Source organism: Oncorhynchus mykiss, chromosome 2 (genome assembly GCF_057628025.1).
Source record: "Oncorhynchus mykiss isolate SJ-2025 chromosome 2, ASM5762802v1, whole genome shotgun sequence".
Lineage (NCBI taxonomy): Eukaryota > Metazoa > Chordata > Actinopteri > Salmoniformes > Salmonidae > Oncorhynchus > Oncorhynchus mykiss.
Window position 1 is genome coordinate 64,330,696 of NC_143023.1, and position 18,221 is coordinate 64,348,916.

Below are 18,221 nucleotides of genomic sequence, written 5' to 3' on the forward strand. Positions count from 1 at the left end.
TTTCGCAAACATCCTTTGTGAATTTAAAAGTAATCATCTAGTTTTTCAAAAGTATCTGTAATTACAATATGTTTTGCTTGTAACGGATTACAGTTACCGTTTTTTGTAATCCCTTACATGTAACGTTACATTATGTAATCTGTTACTCCCCAACCCTGGTTAGAAGTCACTTACGAGGACCCAAAAGGTAGCCAGCACTGTTCAGTGTCCATCCTCGCTTCTCTTTAGCCTGCGATCACACACACACACACACACACACACACACACACACACACGCTTAAATCAGATTCCTTATACAGACTGTATACTCATCAGTTAACTCAACAAACACACACACACCTCACACTACAGTATTTCACTTGTGAATAAAAAAAAAATGGAATGCCAATTGCTCAATTTAACTATATTGCAATAACTCGATTCTCTCAATGCCACGTTATGGTGTTAAGTCATTAAAACGTTAATATAATGTTTATGTTGTTTGCAATAGCCTAGGCCTACTTCTAGTTAAAACAACGAGAAAATCACAGCATTTTAGACAACATTTTTACAAATACAATACAACGTTGACCTACCGCAATCACTAATCCAATTGTTTCTGACAGAGCTGCGCAGAAAATGAGTGATATGCAAACTACTCCAATAGACTTCTGCATCTAAGGCAAGATATACAAAAACATTTTAGTTGTAGAAAATCTCAAAATTTTAGAAGTTGAAAGTCGCAAAACAAACATTTATAAAGAAGTCTTGAATCTGCTTACCTTTAAAGTTTTGTTCAAGGGTGGAAGAGAAAATATAATGTAAACGTCTATAAGGCTTTATTCAAAATAGGTATGCTCATAGATGAGGAGAGAACTTCAATGTCCATGTAGTGATTCTCGTTTGGGTTAGGATGATTCTGGTAGCCTTTTATAATCCCCAAGCAACTACAAAAAAGTGTAGGGGGGATAAAGCGTAGGGGGGGTCCTACCTGTTCCTCAAATTCAGACGTCACAACCACCTACCCCCTCCTGTAGGCTTAGTGGTCATGTCACGATTAAATTACAATAACATCGTCATGTACTTTTTGCAACCTGAAACATTGAGTTGGACAGTAGTTCTGAAAGTCGGATCAATTTTCTCATTAACAGAATCTCACGTGATATCATTTGTAGAAAAAACATTTATCGTGTATGTCTAAACTAAAACTGCTATAAGATCAGTGAATCTAAAATATTTATTTTAGAGCCTCTCAGTGGTTAAAATGTCAAAATACAAAACCTTTACAGACAAGGAGAAAGTTAGAATCTTTCCATGGATTTGTGGACTGATCCATTTCAATTATGAAAGCAGGAAATACTGAATCAAAGGGCGATATCTATTTTGTGACAATAGATTGGAACTTTTCTGTAGCCTTTATCCATAGATAGTTGCCATAAAATATTAGTTTGAAGGTGTTAAAATAACACTTTTCAGAAATGGTTATAGGTTACATGTATATGAGATCAATAAGAGGGATTTAAATGAAGTTCTTTATTTAATTAACAGATCAGAAATAATGAGAGCATGACTTATATGAAAATGTTATCCTATCATTGAGATTAACTAGTCATACTGGAGGATGGTATTCACAAGCTACACTAGATAACAGACTAGAAAAGCCACTCTCAGGGCACCATGACCTTCCATTCCAATGACAGTACAGGTCAGCAGCCACCAACAGAGCGCAAAATGGGACAAAAACAGGGTGTAACAAAGGCAGGAACCTTAGGGCTCTTTGTAAAATGGTTTGTCCGTTTTTAGATGTTCGGTCTGATTCTGCAACAGGCATGGGCAGTTCGGTAAGTTCTTCTCTACATTTGTCATTGGTCTGTGTGGGAAATCCTCCATTGTAACAAGCATCACACCTTGGGCAATGTTCTGATCCATTATGACATGAGGAAGGAACTCCATCCACAGAACTCAATGCTGAAGATCTATGGCTGTCTCCTTTCACATTGATGATCGGAGTATTTATCACACCACCACACAATCCATGTGTTGATGTTTTCTGCAGGGAGAGGTTGCTGAAGAGAAAATCACGTTTTTATGAGCACTGTTCTGACTCAACACCTTGTATTATACAATCTACACTCCATCCTGTACCAACCATACAGGACAGATCTATTTGGATACAACCACTTTTCCAGCTAAAGTCCAGGCCTACCTGCTTTCGATGTTCTTTCCTTGCCTTGTCTTTAATTGCAAAGTCCTATCACAGAATGGCCTTAGCTCCTGGACTCCAGGTAGGGCTCTTGCACAGGTAAGGGGGTTCTTGTCTGGAAGAAACAGTGCTATAACCCCATCCTTGGTAATTGCAACACATCCATATCTGCCGTCACTGTTTAACTGGACTACGCATGGTTGTGCTTTAGAGAAACGTGCAACTTCCGATGCAGGTAATGGTCTTTGTTTCTCCGAATCAGAGGTCTCTCGCCGTAGTTCACAATGCATTCTTTTAGCAGACAATCCATTGGGCAACATTTCAACCTCTGCAAGTTGACCATTGAAGCCTGACAGTTTTCTTCTGACTTTCTACAATATTAAATATCATAGATGAAGTTAAGGAAAGTTCCTAACTCTTTTATAAAGTAAAGTATTCCCAAAATACATGATTTGCATCAATGACGTCACGTGAGTCTGCATACATTTGCACTAACCCTTATTTTCTTTGAGACTCCATGCCCTCTGTGTCTGCAATGATCGCACATTTTTACAGTTATTTTACAAGGGCTAAATTAATTACACAAATTCTGTATTTGTGAAAGACTGCTTATTACAGATTATAGCAGTGGCTAAATGTATAGTTTCGCAATGTAAACGGACAGCGTACTAGCCTTGCTTGTCCGAGACAGCTCCTGTGTGGAGCGCACTGTCGCGTAACGCACTGGCTGTTCAACCAAAGGTAGCCGATGACGTCACGCGATCATAAAGCTCGAAACATCGTTCTAGCCTAGCAACGTTAAATTGAAACGTTTACACTGGTCTCTCGGAAATTTGGATGAACTTGGAGAAAAAAACGTTGTCTCAAATCCCAAAATAAATCCATGAGGTAAGTTTATTTGAGTAGTGTTTTTAGCTTGCTAACGTATGCTAACGTTAGCAAGCGTATTTTGCCCACAGAAGCCGTTGATCAGCGCAGTGGGAAAGGGGCTCGATCTCGTATGTTTGTGTTTTCCTAGCTACTGTAGCTAACTAGCTAACTGCTGCAGTGGTTGGCTAGTTTCTGGCTTCGTTGCCACGCAAGCTAACCAGCAGTGTCGTGTAGTAGCTAGTGATCTAAAGTTAGCTAACTAACGTTACATGTAGTTTAACTAGCTAACGTTAGCTAATATGAGTCATTTCTGTAATTAGCTAGCTAGCTAAATTTGAGTAGCTTGGCGGTAGTCAGTATTGAAGAAGCTACCCACTGGGCAGTGGGCACATCACTTCAACGTGGATAATTGGGTAATATTTGGTTGAGACATTGTAGATCAATGCGATTACAACCTATATTCACCCACTCAAAAAGCTAGTTGAATTTCCAATTCCAATGTGTTATCACTATGCTTTCAACCACCTAAGAGCACAACCAAATTCCAATGGAAAAACAATGTCTGATTTGTTGTTAGTTGTTAACATTACCCAAATGTTTATCAATGCGTGTTTTGACACAACTAAAGGATGTGCTTAATCTAGTGCTTGAATAGTACCATCTGTGCCACAGACTTGGCTTGCTTTAATTCCAGTTTGTCTACAAATGAATCAAATCAAATTGTATTTGTCATGTACATGTGCTTAGCAGATGCTATTCGGGTGTTGCGAAATGCTTGTGGTTCTAGCTCTAACAGTGCAGTAATATCTAACTGTAATATCTAACAATTTCACAACAATACACGCACATCTAAAGTAAAGGAATGAAATTAAGAATATTTCAACATTTGGGCGAGCAATGTCAGAGCGGCATAGACTAAGATACAGTAGAATTGGATAGAATACAGTATATACATATGAGATAGTAATGCAAAAATTGTAAACATTATTAAAGTGACTAGTATTCCATTATTAAAGTGGCCAGTGATTCCAAGTCTATGTATATAGGGCAGCAGCCTCTAATGTGCTAGTGATAGCTATTTAACAGTATTTAACAGTCTGGTCTTTTTGGCCTTCCTGTGACATCGGGTGCTGTAGGTGTCCTGGAGGGCAGGTAGTTTGCTCCCGGTGATGCGTTGGGCAGACTGCACCACCCTCTGGAGAGACCTGTGGTTGCGGGCGGTGCAGTTGCTGTACCAGGCAGTGATACAGCCTGACAGGATGCCCTCAATTGTGCATCTGTAAAAGTTTGTGAGGGTTTTAGGTGCCAAGACAAATTTCTTCAACGTCCTGAGGTTGAAGAGGCGCTGTTGCGCCTTCTTCACCACACTGTCTGTGTGGATGGGCCATTTCAGTTAGTCAGTGATGTGTACGCCGAGGAACTTGAAGCTTTCCACTAGAGGTCGACTGATTATGATTTTTCAACACCGATACCGATTATTGGAGGACCAAAAAAGCCGATACCGATTAATCGGCCGATTATTTTTTTAATTTTTTTAACATTTGTAATAATGACAATTACAACAATACTGAATGAACACTTATTTTAACTTAATATAATACATCAAAAAAATCAATTTAGCCTCAAGTAAATAATGAAACATGTTCAATTTGGTTTAAATAATGCAAAAACAAAGTGTTGGAGAAGAAAGTAAAAGTGCAATATGTGCTATGTAAGAAAGCTAACGTTTTAGTTCCTTGCTCAGAACTTGAGAACATATGAAAGCTGGTGGTTCCTTTTATCATGACTCTTCAATATTCCCAGGTAAGAAGTTTTAGGTTGTAGTTATTATAGGAATTATAGGACTATTTCCCTCTATACCAGGGGTGTCAAACTCAAATACCCAGTGGGCCAAAATGTAAAACCTGAACAAAGTCACGGGCCAACATTGAACAAATTAACCTTTTAATATGGACTCAAACAAGTTTTGCTTTAACATTGAATATGGAACAAGCATCGCTTATTACCATACAATATATAATTTAATAGTGGAGACATGCAAAATCGAATTTCAAATGAAAAAACACATCAATGGCATTCATTTATTAAATAAATAACGTTTAAATAAAAATTGTATGCTTCTTTTCTATTTGCAGCCTTCTGATTTAAATACCAAAATAAACTTTTTCCACTGGCTAATAATTTTACAAATAAAATGATAATAAATCAATCAACCATTCAAGCCCATGCCTTGTAGCAAGAAAAAGTGCATAAAGAAAACGTTAATTATTGCACACTGGTCTAATCTGATGTGCCCAAGCCAGATACCTGGCATCTCTTCTTGGATGCTAGTTCATCGATGTCTGGGCTCAAGCTCTGAGCTGAAGAAATCCTCAGTATCGAGCGAAGATGTTCATCAGTTAGACGTCTCCTGTGAGTTGTTTTGGTCGCATAGATAAGTGCTGCCGAACATGGAGAGCATCTGAGCAGCTTGGGTGCGGAGCTGAGGCATTGTGTCAGGGATGAACCGTGGAAACTGTGCGGCGCCCACAGCATCATACTTTGACTTCAGCGTGTCGTTGCACTGGAGTTCAATCAGCTCCATTTGGATGTTGGTTGGTGCATTTTCCACATCAACTGCGAAGGGATTACTAAGCAGTTCAAACGTGCATTTCTGGGCATCGAAGTCGGCAAATCGCCGGCTAAACTCAGCGGCGAGAACACTGAGTTTTTCAGCAAACTGTGCGCATGGGAACACGGCGGTAGAGATCTGCGCTTTTATGGATTGGCAGCAGGGAAAATGGCAAGGGTTTCCTTGCAGCATCTGATTCTCCCACAGGCACAGTTTAGTTTTGAAGGCCCTCACTGCAGCGTACATGTCTGTGATGATGCGCCCCCGCCCCTGAAGCTGCAGGTTCAGCGCATCGAGATGGCTCGAGATGTCACAGAGAAAGGCCAGCTCACACAGGAACTTTTGCTCCCGGAGCTCTGCTGTATCCTTCCATTTGGTTTCCAGGAATTGACATATTTCCTCACGCAGCTCGAAACATCTGTTCAGTACTTTTCCTCTGCTTAGCCATCTCACCTCTGTGTGATACGGCACGTCTGCGTATTCCGAACCACACTCCTCCAGAAAAGATTTAAACTGGCGGTGATTTAGACCTTTGGCTCTTATAAAGTTAACTACCTGTGTTACTGTGGTCATAACATGTTCCATCTTTAGGGCTTTGGCACACAGTGCTTCCTGATGTATGATGCAGTGGTAAACAGTTAGCTCACCTGCACAGTTCTCTTCCCGCATCTTCTCCCGAACCATGCCCACCAGTCCACTCTTTTTACCGCACATCGCTGGCGCACCATCTGTCGTTAATCCAACGAGTTTATCCCACGGCAGCTTTATTTCAGTTACACATTTGGAAACCTCCTCAAAGATTTCCTTTCCTGTGGTTGTGCCATGCATTGATTTGAATCCTAATAGCTCCTCCGTAACACACAGATTTGAGTCCACTCCACGGATGAAGACTGACAGCTGAGCAGTATCAGATGCGTCGCAGCTCTCATCCACAGCGAGGGAGAACGCAACAAAATCTTTTCCCTTTTCCATCAGCTGGTCATACAGATTGGTGGCAAGATCACATGTGCGATCAGCTACTGTGTTCCTGCTCAGGCTCACGTTTGAAAATGCTTGTTTTTTCTCTGGGCATACGAGGTCACAAACCTTCATCATGCACTTTTTCATGAACTCTCCCTCATTAAAGGGCCGGGCTGATTTTGCGATCTCTGCTGCCACTATATAACTAGCCTTTACAGCAGCCTCGCTATGTGATGTGGCTTTTTTAAACATATTCTGTTGTGAAACCAAACTTCTTTTCATCTCCTCTACTTTCTGGCTCCTTTGAGTCATGTCCAGGTCCTTGTATTTGTCATGGTGTTTCGTTTCATAGTGTCGTCTAATGTTGTACTCCTTACTTACAGCCACGTTGACTCCACAAACAAGACAAACAGGTTTGTCTTTTACATATGTAAACAGATATTCTGCCTCCCACTTGTCCAGAAAGCTCCTGTTTTCTGCCTTTCTTTTCGCCATTTTTGGGAAGGGTTAGCTCGCTGACAGTTGTAGCGTCTATGTTGCTATGACTACTGTCACAGAGGAGAGAGCGTTTCTGGGTCCTGTCCTGATTGGCGCGCGAAAACAGCAGAGCATTATGGGATTTGTAGTATTAGTGGTGAATGCGCTGTATAATACCGGCGGGCCAGCTCTAGTAGTAATTTGGTATTGTCTCGCGGGCCAAATATAATTACCCCGCGGGCCAAATTTGGCCCACGGGCCAGAGTTTGACACCCATGCTCTATACCATTTGTATTTCATTAACCTTTGACTATTGGATGTTCTTATAGGCACTTTAGTATTGCCAGTGTAACAGTATAGCTTCCGTCCCTCTCCTCGCTCCTCCCTGGGCTCGAACCAGCAACACAACGACAACAGCCATCATCGAAACAGCGTTACCCATGCAGAGCAAGGGGAACAATTAGTAGAAGGCTAAGAGCGAGTGACGTCTGAAACGCTATTAGCGAGCGTTAACTAGCTAGCCATTTCACTTCGGTTATTTCACAGCCTCATCTCGGGATTTGATAGGCTTGAAGTCATAAACAGCGCAATGCTTGACGCACAACGAAGAGCTGCTGGCAAAACGCACGAAAGTGCTGTTTGAATGAATGTTTACGCTCCTGCTTCTGCCTACCACTGCTCAGTCAGATACTTAGATACTTGTATGCTCAGTCAGATTATATGCAAAGCAGGACACACTAGATAATATCTAGTAATATCATCAACCATGTGTGGTTAACTAGTGATTATGATTGATTGTTTTTTATAAGATAAGTTTAATGCTAGCTAGCAACTTACCTTGGCTTATTGCATTCGCGTAACAGGCAGTCTCCTTGTGGAGTGCAACGAGAGAGAGGCAGGCCGTTATTGCGTTGAACTAGTTAACTGTAAGGTTGCAAGATTGGATCCCCCAAGAAGAATGTGTTCTTAATTGACTTGCCTAGTTAAATAAAGGTACAAATATTTGTAAAAATCGGCGCCGAAAAATACAGATTTCCGATTGTTATGAAAACTTGAAATCGGCCCTAATTAATAAGCTATTCCAATTAATCGGTCGAACTCTACTTTCCACCTTCTCCACTGTGGTCGCATCGATGTGAATAGGGGGGGGGCTCCCTCTGCTGTTTCCTTGACATGTTTCCTTGATATGTTGGATTCATGTCTCAATCAAAATCTAACTTAAATGATAGTACTAAATAAAATCAAACTTGAAATTAGACTTTAACTTGAATCCAAAATATAAATTATTAATATGTAGGCAAACTGGAATTAAAGTCAGACTAAGTCAGTGGCACAGATGGCACTAGAAGATACATCTCCATCAAATGTTGATATTTGGTTGCGTTAAAACCCTGGATGGGAGACCAAAAGGTAGCTGTAGATAGATACATTTTCCAGTAGGATGTTCTGCCTAGACTGTTTTATTTTCTTATAGTGTACAACATTGTAGATCTAAAATTACGTTGAAACAACGTTGAGTCTGTGTTTGTGCCCAGTGGGTACTCTGAAAATATAGCTAGCTAGCTAGTTCAAAGTAATGTTACATGCTACCAATTACTTTACACTGGAAGAAGTTAAGCTGCACCAGAGCGGAAGAGGCAAAGCGAGAGTATTTACAGTACTCTGGCCAAAATCTGTTCGCATAAGAGATGCAGACCAAGTGGGGATTAACATTTTTATTATTCTAATCTTTTTTTCTGGCTTCCAAAAACCTGGAAGCCAGCTGCACAAATGTGTCGGAGGAAACACCGTACAACTGGCGACTGTGTCAGCGTGCATGGGCCCGGCCCGCCACAGGAGTCGCTAGAGTGAGATGGGACAAGGACATCCTGGCCGGCCAAACCTTCCCCTAACCTGGACAACGCTGGGCCAATTGTGCTTCTGCTCATGGATCTCCCGGTCGCAGCCGGCTGCAACACAGCCCTGGATCAAACCCGGATCTGTAGTGACGCCTCAAGCACTGCAGTGCCTTAGACTGCTGCGCCACTCGGGAGGCCAAGTGGGGATTGTTTTGTATGGAGGTCTATGAGAGAGTTTCCAATAACATGAGGCTTATTTGATCTAATAGAGGTTTCAAAATGTTTATGCTGTTACAAATAATGTACTGCTATAAGTGGATGCATGTGGCTTTCTGGGCAACTTTGAGAAAAATGATTTAGTTGTGCCTGTTGTTCACACGCGTATCTGCCCTTTCATTGGCTAGAATGGTCCTTATCTGACTTCCATCTTTGTGACCTTATCTGCCTTCCATCTTTGTGGGCATGAATTTCCATTGTTGAATTTCTTGCCAATATAATTGATATTCCGATGGAATTGAGGAGTACACCACATCAGTCACTGGCTTCATCAATAATTGCATCGATAACGTCGTCCCCACGGTGATTGTACGTACATACCCCAACCAGAAGCCATGGATTACAGGCAACATCCGCACTGAGCTAAAGGCTAGAGCTGCTGCTCTCAATGTGCAGACTACAAAGGGAACCACAGCCGAGAGTTGCCCAGTGACACAAGCCTACCAGACGAGCTAAATAACTATTATGCTCGCTTCGAGGCAAGTAACACTGAAACATGCATGAGAGCATCAGCTGTTCCAGACGATTGTGTGATCACGCTCTTCGCAACCGATGTGAGTAAGACCTTCAAACAGGTCAACATTCAGACGGATTGCCAGGACATGTACTCCGAGCATGCGCTGACCAACTGGCAAGTTTTTTCACTGACATTTTCAACCTATCCCTGTCTGTCTGTAATACCAACATGTTTCAAGCAGACCACCATTGTCACTGTACCCAAGAACACTAAGGTAACCTGCTTAAATGACTACCAATCCGTACCACTCACGTCTGTTGCCATGAAGTGCTTTGAAAGGCTGGTCATGGCTCACATCAACAGTATTATCCCAGAAACCCTAGACCCACTCCAATTTGCATACTACCCCAACAGATCCACAGATGATGCAATCTCGATTGTACTCCACACTGCCGTTTCCCACCTGGACAAAAGGAACACCTATGTGAGAATGGTATTAAATGACTACAGCTCAGCATTCAACATCATAGTGCCCTCAAAGCTCATCAATAATCAAATCAAATCAAAGTTTATTTGGCACGTGCGCCGAACTACTTACAGGCCCTAACCAACAGTGCATTTTTAAGTAAGAAATTGCTATTAGGTGAACAATAGATAAGTAAAGTAATAAAAAACAACAGTAAAAAGACATTGAAAAATAATAGTAGCGAGGCTATATACAGGCACCGGTTAGTCGGGCTAATTGAGGTAGTATGTACATGAATGTATAGTTAAAGTGATTATGCATATATGATAAACAGAGTAGCAGCAGCATAAATTAGGGGTTTGTGGGGCGGGACAATGCAAATAGTCTGGGTAGCCATTTGATTATCTGTTCAGGAGTCTTTTGTCTTGGGGGTAAAAGCTGTTGAGAAGCATTTTGGTCCTAGACTTGGTGCTCTGGTACTGCTTGCCATGCGGTAGTAGAGAGAACAGTCTATGACTGGGGTGGCTGGGGTCTGGATGGCAGGCAGCTGCCCCAGTGATGTACTGGGTCGTACACACTACTCTCTGTAGTGCCTTGCAGTCGGAGTCCGAGCAGTTGCCATACCAGGCAGTGACCACTCGCATTAACATCTGCTAACTCTGTGTATGTGACCAATAAAATGTAATTTGATTCGATGCAACCCATCACGATTCTCTCTGTTGCAGCTGTAGAACCTTTTGAGGATCTGAGGACCCATGCCAAATCTTTTCAGTCTCCTAAGCGGGAATAGGTTTTGTCGTGCCATCTTCACGACTGTCTTAGTGGGTTTGGACCATGTTAGTTTGTTGGTGATGTGGACACCAAGGAACTTTGAAGCTCTCAACCTGCTCCACTACAGCCCCGTCAATGAGAATGGGGGCACGCTCGGTCCTCCTTTTCCTGTAGTCCACAATCATCTCCTTTGTCACTAAGCTAAGGGCCCTGGGACTAAACACCTCCCTCTGCAACTGGACTCCTGTGCTCCCTGTTCACTCATGACTGGACGGCCAGGCACTACTCCAACACCATCATTAAGTTTGCCGATGACACAATAGTGGTAGGCCTGACCACCGACAACGATAGGGAGGAGGTCAGAGACCTGACCGTGTGGTGCAAGGACAACAGCCTCTCCCTCAACGTGATCAAGACAAAGGAGATGATTGTGGACTACAGGGAAAGGAGGACCGAGCACGCTGCCACTTTAACCATACCTACGTGTACATACTACCTCAATTAGCCTGACTAACCGGAGCCTGCATTTACAGTAGCCACGCTACTGTATATAGCCTTGCTACTGTTATTGTTCACTGTCTTTTTACTGTTGTTTTTATTTCTTTACCTATCTATTGTTCACCTAATACAAATCAAATTCAAATCAAATCTAATTTATTTATATAGCCCTTCGTACATCAGCTGATATCTCAAAGTGCTGTACAGAAACCCAGCCTAAAACCCCAAACAGCAAGCAATGCAGGTGTAGAAGCACGGTGGCTAGGAAAAACTCCCTAGAAAGGCCAAAACCTAGGAAGAAACCTAGAGAGGAACCAGGCTATGTGGGGTGGCCAGTCCTCTTCTGGCTGTGCCGGGTGGAGATTATAACAGAACATGGCCAAGATGTTCAAATGTTCATAAATGACCAGCATGGTCAAATAATAATAAGGCAGAACAGTTGAAACTGGAGCAGCAGCATGGCCAGGTGGACTGGGGACAGCAAGGAGTCATCATGTCAGGTAGTCCTGAGGCATGGTCCTAGCGCTCAGGTCCTCCGAGAGAGAGAGAGAAAGAGAGAATTAGAGAGAGCACTCTTAAATTCACACAGGACACTGAATAGGACAGGAGAAGTACTCCAGATATAACAAACTGACCCTAGCCCCCTGACACAAACTACTGCAGCATAAATACTGGAGGCTGAGACAGGAGGGGTCAGGAGACACTGTGGCCCCATCCGAGGACACCCCCGGACAGGGCCAAACAGGAAGGATATAACCCCACCCACTTTCCCAAAGCACAGCCCCCACACCACTAGAGGGATATCTTCAACCACCAACTTACCATCCTGAGAGAAGGCCGAGTATAGCTCACAAAGATCTCCGCCACGGCACAACCCAAGGGGGGGGGGGCGCCAACCCAGACAGGAAGATCAAATCAGTGACTCAACCCACTCAAGTGATGCACCCCTCCCAGGGACGGTATGAAAGAGCCCCAGTAAGCCAGTGACTCAGCCCCTGTAATAGGGTTAGAGGCAGAGAATCCCAGTGGAAAGAGGGGAACCGGCCAGGCAGAGACAGCAAGGGCGGTTCGTTGCTCCAGAGCCTTTCCGTTCACCTTCCCACTCCTGGGCCAGACTACACTCAATCATATGACCCACTGAAGAGATGAGTCGTCAGTAAAGACTTAAAGGTTGAGACCGAGTTTGCGTCTCTTACATGGGTAGGCAGACCATTCCATAAAAATGGAGCTCTATAGGAGAAAGCCCTGCCTCCAGCTGTTTGCTTAGAAATTCTAGGGACAATTAGGAGGCCTGCGTCTTGTGACCGTAGCGTACGTGTAGGTATGTACGGCAGGACCAAATCAGAGAGATAGGTAGGAGCAAGCCCATGTAATGCTTTGTAGGTTAGCAGTAAAACCTTGAAGTCAGCCCTTGTCTTGACAGGAAGCCAGTGTAGGGAGGCTAGCACTGGAGTAATATGATAACATTTTTGGGTTCTAGTCAGGATCCTAGCAGCCGTATTTAGCACTAACTGAAGTTTATTTAGTGCTTTATCCGGGTAGCCGGAAAGTAGAGCATTGCAGTAGTCTAACCTAGAAGTGACAAAAGCATGGATGAATTTTTCTGCATCATTTTTGGACAGAAAGTTTCTGATTTTTGCAATGTTACGTAGATGGAAAAAAGCTGTCCTTGAAATGGTCTTGATATGTTCTTCAAAAGAGAGATCGGGGTCCAGAGTAACGCAGAGGTCCTTTACAGTTTTATTTGAGACGACTGTACAACCATTAAGATTAATTGTCAGATTCAACAGAAGATCTCTTTGTTTCTTGGGACCTAGAGCAAGCATCTCTGTTTTGTCCGAATACCCTTTTCTTACTTAAAAATTGCACTGTTGGTTAGGGCCTGTAAGTAAGCAAGGTTTACACCTGTTATATTCGGCGCACGTGACAAATAAACTTTGATTTGATTTAGTGGAGCAGGTTGAAAGCTTCAAGTTCCTTGGCATCCACATCAACAACAAACTAACATGGTCCAAGCACACCAAGACAGTCGTGAAGAGGGCACGACAAAACCTATTCCCCCTCAGGAGACTGAAAATATTTGGCATGGGTCCTCAGATCCTCAAAAGGTTCTACAGTTGCACCATCGAGAGCATCCTGATGGGTTGCATCACTGCCTGGTATGGTAACTGCTCGACCTCCGACTGCAAGGCACTACAGAGGGTAGTACGTACGGCCAGTACATCACCGGGGCCAAGCTTCCTGCCATCCAGGACCTCTATACCAGGTGGTGTCAGAGGAATGCCCTAATTGTTGTCAAAGACTCCAGCCACCCTAGTCATGGACTGTTCTCTCTGCTACCGCACGACAAGCGGTACCGGAGCGTCTAGGTTCAAGAGGCTTCTAAACAACTTTTAATCAAATCAAAATATATTTTATATTTGAGATTCTTCAAAGTAGCCACCCTTTGCCTTGATGACAACTTTGCACACTCTTGGCATTCTCTCAACCAGCTTCACCTGGAAGGCTTTTCCACATATGCTGAGCACTTGTTGGCTGCTTTTTCTTCACTCTGCGGTCCAACTCTTCACAAACCACCTCAATTGGGTTGAGGTCGGGTGATTGTGTCATCTGATGCAGCACTACATCACTCTCCTTCTTGGTCAAATTGCCCTTACACAACCTGGAGGTGTGTTGGGTCATTGTCCTGTTGAAAACAAATGATAGTCCCACTAAGCGCAAACCAGATGAGATGGCGTATTGCTGCAGAATGCTGTGGTAGCCATGCTGATTGTGTGCCTTGAATTGTAAATCAGTCACAGACAGTGTCACCAGCAAAGCACCATCACACCTCCTCCTCCATGCTTCATGGTGGACCACACATTTGGAATTAATCCGCTCACCTACTCTGCGTCTCACAAAGACACGGCGGTTGGAACCAAAAATCTCTAATTTGGACTCATCAGACCAAAGAACAGGTTTCCACTGGTCCAATGTCCATTGCTCGTGTTTCTTGGCCCAAGCAAGTCTCTTCTTCTCATTGGTGTTCTTAAGTAGTGGTTTCTTTTTAGCAATTCGACCATGAAGGCCTGATTCACACAGTCTCCTCTGAACAGTTGATATTGAGATGCGTCTGTTTCTTGAACTCTGTGAAGCATTTATTTGGGCTGCAATTTCTAAGGCTGGTAACTCTAATGAACTTATCATCTGCAGCAGAGGTATCTCAAACGCATTAAGGAGGTTAGAAATTCCACAAATTATTCTCTAACAAGGCAGACCTGTTAATTGAAATGCATTCCAGGTGACTACCTCATGAAGCTGATTGAGAGAATGCCAAGAGTGTGCAGAGCTGTCATCAAGGCAAAGGGTGGCTGTTTTGAAGAATTTCAAATATAAGATATTCTGATTTATTTAACATTTTTGTGGTTACCACATGATTCCATTTGTGTTATTCATATTTTTTTGATGTCTTCACTATTATTCTACATTGTAGATAATAGTAAAAATAAAGAAAAACCCTTGAATGAGTAGGTGTGTCCAAACATTTGACTGGTACTGTATATATTTACTTAAACCAAGCAAATATATACAACCATTAAAATATATCTGCCTGCTTCACCTATATTTTGTTTACCCACTGGTTGAATCAATGTTTTTTCCACATCATTGAAATGAAATTACATTGAACCAACGTGGAATAGACGTTGAATTGACATCTGTGCCCAGTGGTTAGCTATGTAGTTCCAATTCTAGTTAGCTTACTAACTACACCCCTACATGGCAAACAAGTAAGTTAGCTAGCTAGCTAATTGACTAGCTAGCTAACTACTGAAAACACTATCTACCAATATTTTAATTTAGCTTGTTGAACAACCACCAAGCTACTGCAAAATGTAGTTAAATTACTAGCTTGTTGAATAAGCTTCATGTAGTGCACTACTCCCCAACACTGAGTAGTTGAACTAAATTCAAATCTAGGTAATGTTTTCAGTAACCTAGTTAATACATTTTTTGCCATGTAGGGGTGTAGCTAGCTACTGTACTACATACTACTTTTTTTGTACAAAAATACATACATATCAGAGAAGTGTTTAATAGACTAAATGACAAAATGATCTGTTCTTGCATTTCAGATTTACACTGTACATGTGATACTTTTCAGGAAGTAGTTTGGATGTATTCAAAGTAACTTCAGTTAAGTAAGCTATATTTTTCTTGAGGGTAGCTTTAGTGTAGCTTAACTTCTTTCATTGTGATGTACCTGCTAGCTTGGAAAACTATAGGCCTATTTTCAGAGTAGCTTCCCCAACACTGTTAGCCAGATATCCAAAAGAAGCCTGATGTCTTTCGAACAGTTTGACCTGGCTGAGTATCTTTCACGTTAGCTAGTGTGATTTGTAACCCGTCCGAGCCCGCTGACAATGCCCACCCGTTGTCACCGATGGGTGCAATAACCTTTTTCCTGTCCCTCCCTCCCAGTCTATCTGCATGCAAAAATGGCTTTCCTACACACCGAATCTCATTCAGAAATCAGCAATATGACGTCTGATAATGACACCAGCCTCATGCCCTGGATTCTTTTAAGTGACCAGAGTCAACCAGGGATCATACTCACTGTGTTTGGAGCATGTCTCTTTGGAGGTAAAGTTAGATAACTAGCTAGACCGTATACACTAGTCACTTCTTGTGCACAACCCAAAACTAAATGCAATATGTAATTGCAAACCATGTCAGTGCCGTACAATTATACACTACCCCTACAATTACCCCTGTGTTACCCGAAATCCCTCACAAACATGACAACTTTTTTCCCCTCTGGTTTCTACAGCTGTTGTCAGAACCCTCTTGCAGACTCTGAAGCTGCCATATACTGTACTATTAGCCCTTTGTGGGATGTTACTAGGAACACTTAGTTTCCAGTATCCAGAGGTATGGACATACAGTTGAACTCGGACGTTTACATACACCTTAGCCAAATACATTTAAACTCCAAAACTCAATTCCTGACATTTAATCCTAGTAAAAATTCCCTGTCTTAGGTCAGTTAGGATCACCACTTTATTTTAAGAATGTGAAGTGTCAGAATAATAGCAGAAAGAATGATTTATTTGAGCTTTTATTTCTTTCATCACATTCCCAGTGGGTCAGAAGTTTACATACACTCAATTAGTATTTGGTAGCATTGCCTTTAAATTGTTTAACTTGGGTCAAACATTTCGGGTAGCCTTCCACAAGCTTCCCACAATAAGTTGGGTGAATTTTGGCCCATTCCTCTTGACAGAGCTGGTGTAACTGAGTCAGGTTTGTAGGCCTCCTTGCTTTCACACACTTTTTCAGTTCTGCCAACAAATGTTCTATAGGATTGAGGTCAGGGCTTTGTGATGGCCACTCCAATACCTTGACTTTGTTGTCCTTAAGCCATTTTGACACAACTTTGGAAGTATGCTTGCGGTCATTGTCCATTTGGAAGATCCATTTGCGAACAAGCTTTAACTTCCTGACTGATGTCTTGAGATGTTGCTTCAATATATCCACATAATGTTCCTTGCTAATGATGCCATCTATTTTGTGAAGTGCACCAGTCCCTCCTGCAGCAAAGCACCCCCACAACATGATGCTGCCACCCCCGTGCTTTACGGTTGGGATGGTGTTCTTCGGCTTGCAAGCATCCCCCTTTTTCCTCCAAACATAACGATGGTCTTCATGGCCAAACAGTTCTATTTTTGTTTCATCAGACCAGAGGACATTTCTCCACAAAGTCCGATCTTTGTCCCCATGTGCAGTTGCAAACTGTAGTTTGGCTTTTTTATGGTGGTTTTGGAGCAGTGGCTTCTTCCTTGCTGAGCGGCCTTTCAGGTTATGACAATATAGGACTCGTTTTAATGTGGATATAGATACTTTTGTACCTGTTTCCTCCAGCATCTTCACAAGGTCCTTTGCTGTTGTTCTGGGATTGATTTTCACTTTTCATACCAAAGTACTTTCATCTCTAGGAGACAGAACGTGTCTCCTTCCTGAGCGGTATGACGGCTGCGTGGTCCCATGGTGTTTATACTTGCGTACTATTGTTTGTACAGATGAACGTGGTACGGTACCTTCAGGCGTTTGGAAATTGCTCCCAATGATGAACCAGACTTGTGGAGGTCTACAATTTTTTTTCTCAGGTCTTGGCTGATTTCTTTAGATTTTCCCACGATGTCAAGCATAGAGGCACTGAGTTTGAAGGTAGGCCTTGAAATACATCCACAGGTACACCTCCAACTGACTCAAATGATGTCAATTAGCTTATCAGAAGCTTCTAAAGCCATGACATCATTTTCTGGAATTTTCCAAGCTGTTTAAAGGCACAGTCAACTTAGTGTATGTAAACTTCTGACCCACTGGAATTGTGATACAGTGAATTATAAGTGAAATAATCTGTCTGTAAACAATTGTTAGAAAAATTACTTGTGTCATGCACAAAGTGGATGTCCTAACCGACTTGGCAAAACTATAGTTTGTTAACAAGAAATTTGTGGAGTGGTTGAAAAACAAGTTCTAATGACTCCAACCTAAGTGTATGTAAACTTCTGACTTCAATTGTATCATATTTATCAAATTATTTAATATCTAAAAGTCTAAAATATACTGTTGAGAAAAGTTGTGTTTTATTATTTTTATGTTCTGCCTCTATAGACTGGCTACAACCCAAAATTCTGATGTTAATCATAGGCCATATGATAAGAATCAGAATTATGATACCTTTGCTGATATGGATTTGTATTGCTGTCCAGGTCAGTTATTACACAAAGGAGATTGCACACATCAGCCCCAAACTGTTGATTCACACGTTTATG

The 18,221-nt window shown here is 42.2% G+C and overlaps 1 protein-coding gene and 1 long non-coding RNA gene across 5 annotated transcripts in view; both read right to left on the reverse strand.

Annotated features, from left to right (window-relative positions):
• The window catches only part of LOC110493697 (galanin peptides), a 28,185-nt gene that overhangs the window by 3,352 nt on the left and 6,612 nt on the right, over nt 1–18,221 (reverse strand). Inside the window, exons 1-3 of one of the 4 annotated variants that reach the window (XM_021568113.3) lie at nt 762–886; nt 576–656; nt 175–229 (exon numbers count right to left, since the gene is read on the reverse strand). The exons of 1 other annotated variant lie outside the window; for it this stretch is intronic. In XM_021568113.3, coding sequence (XP_021423788.2) covers nt 175–229; nt 576–656 — 136 coding nt within the window. In that variant the 5' untranslated portion in view covers nt 762–886. Of the gene's footprint in view, nt 1–174; nt 230–575; nt 657–761; nt 887–18,221 lie in introns of those variants that run through there. 2 more of the 4 variants (XM_021568122.3, XM_090204561.1) reach the window with 2 other exon arrangements.
• LOC149985185 (uncharacterized) lies at nt 1,498–2,893 on the reverse strand. The gene is made up of 2 exons (XR_016487699.1): nt 2,186–2,893; nt 1,498–2,045 (listed from the first exon to the last, which is right to left on the reverse strand). It is a non-coding gene; the product is annotated as an uncharacterized LOC149985185 (long non-coding RNA).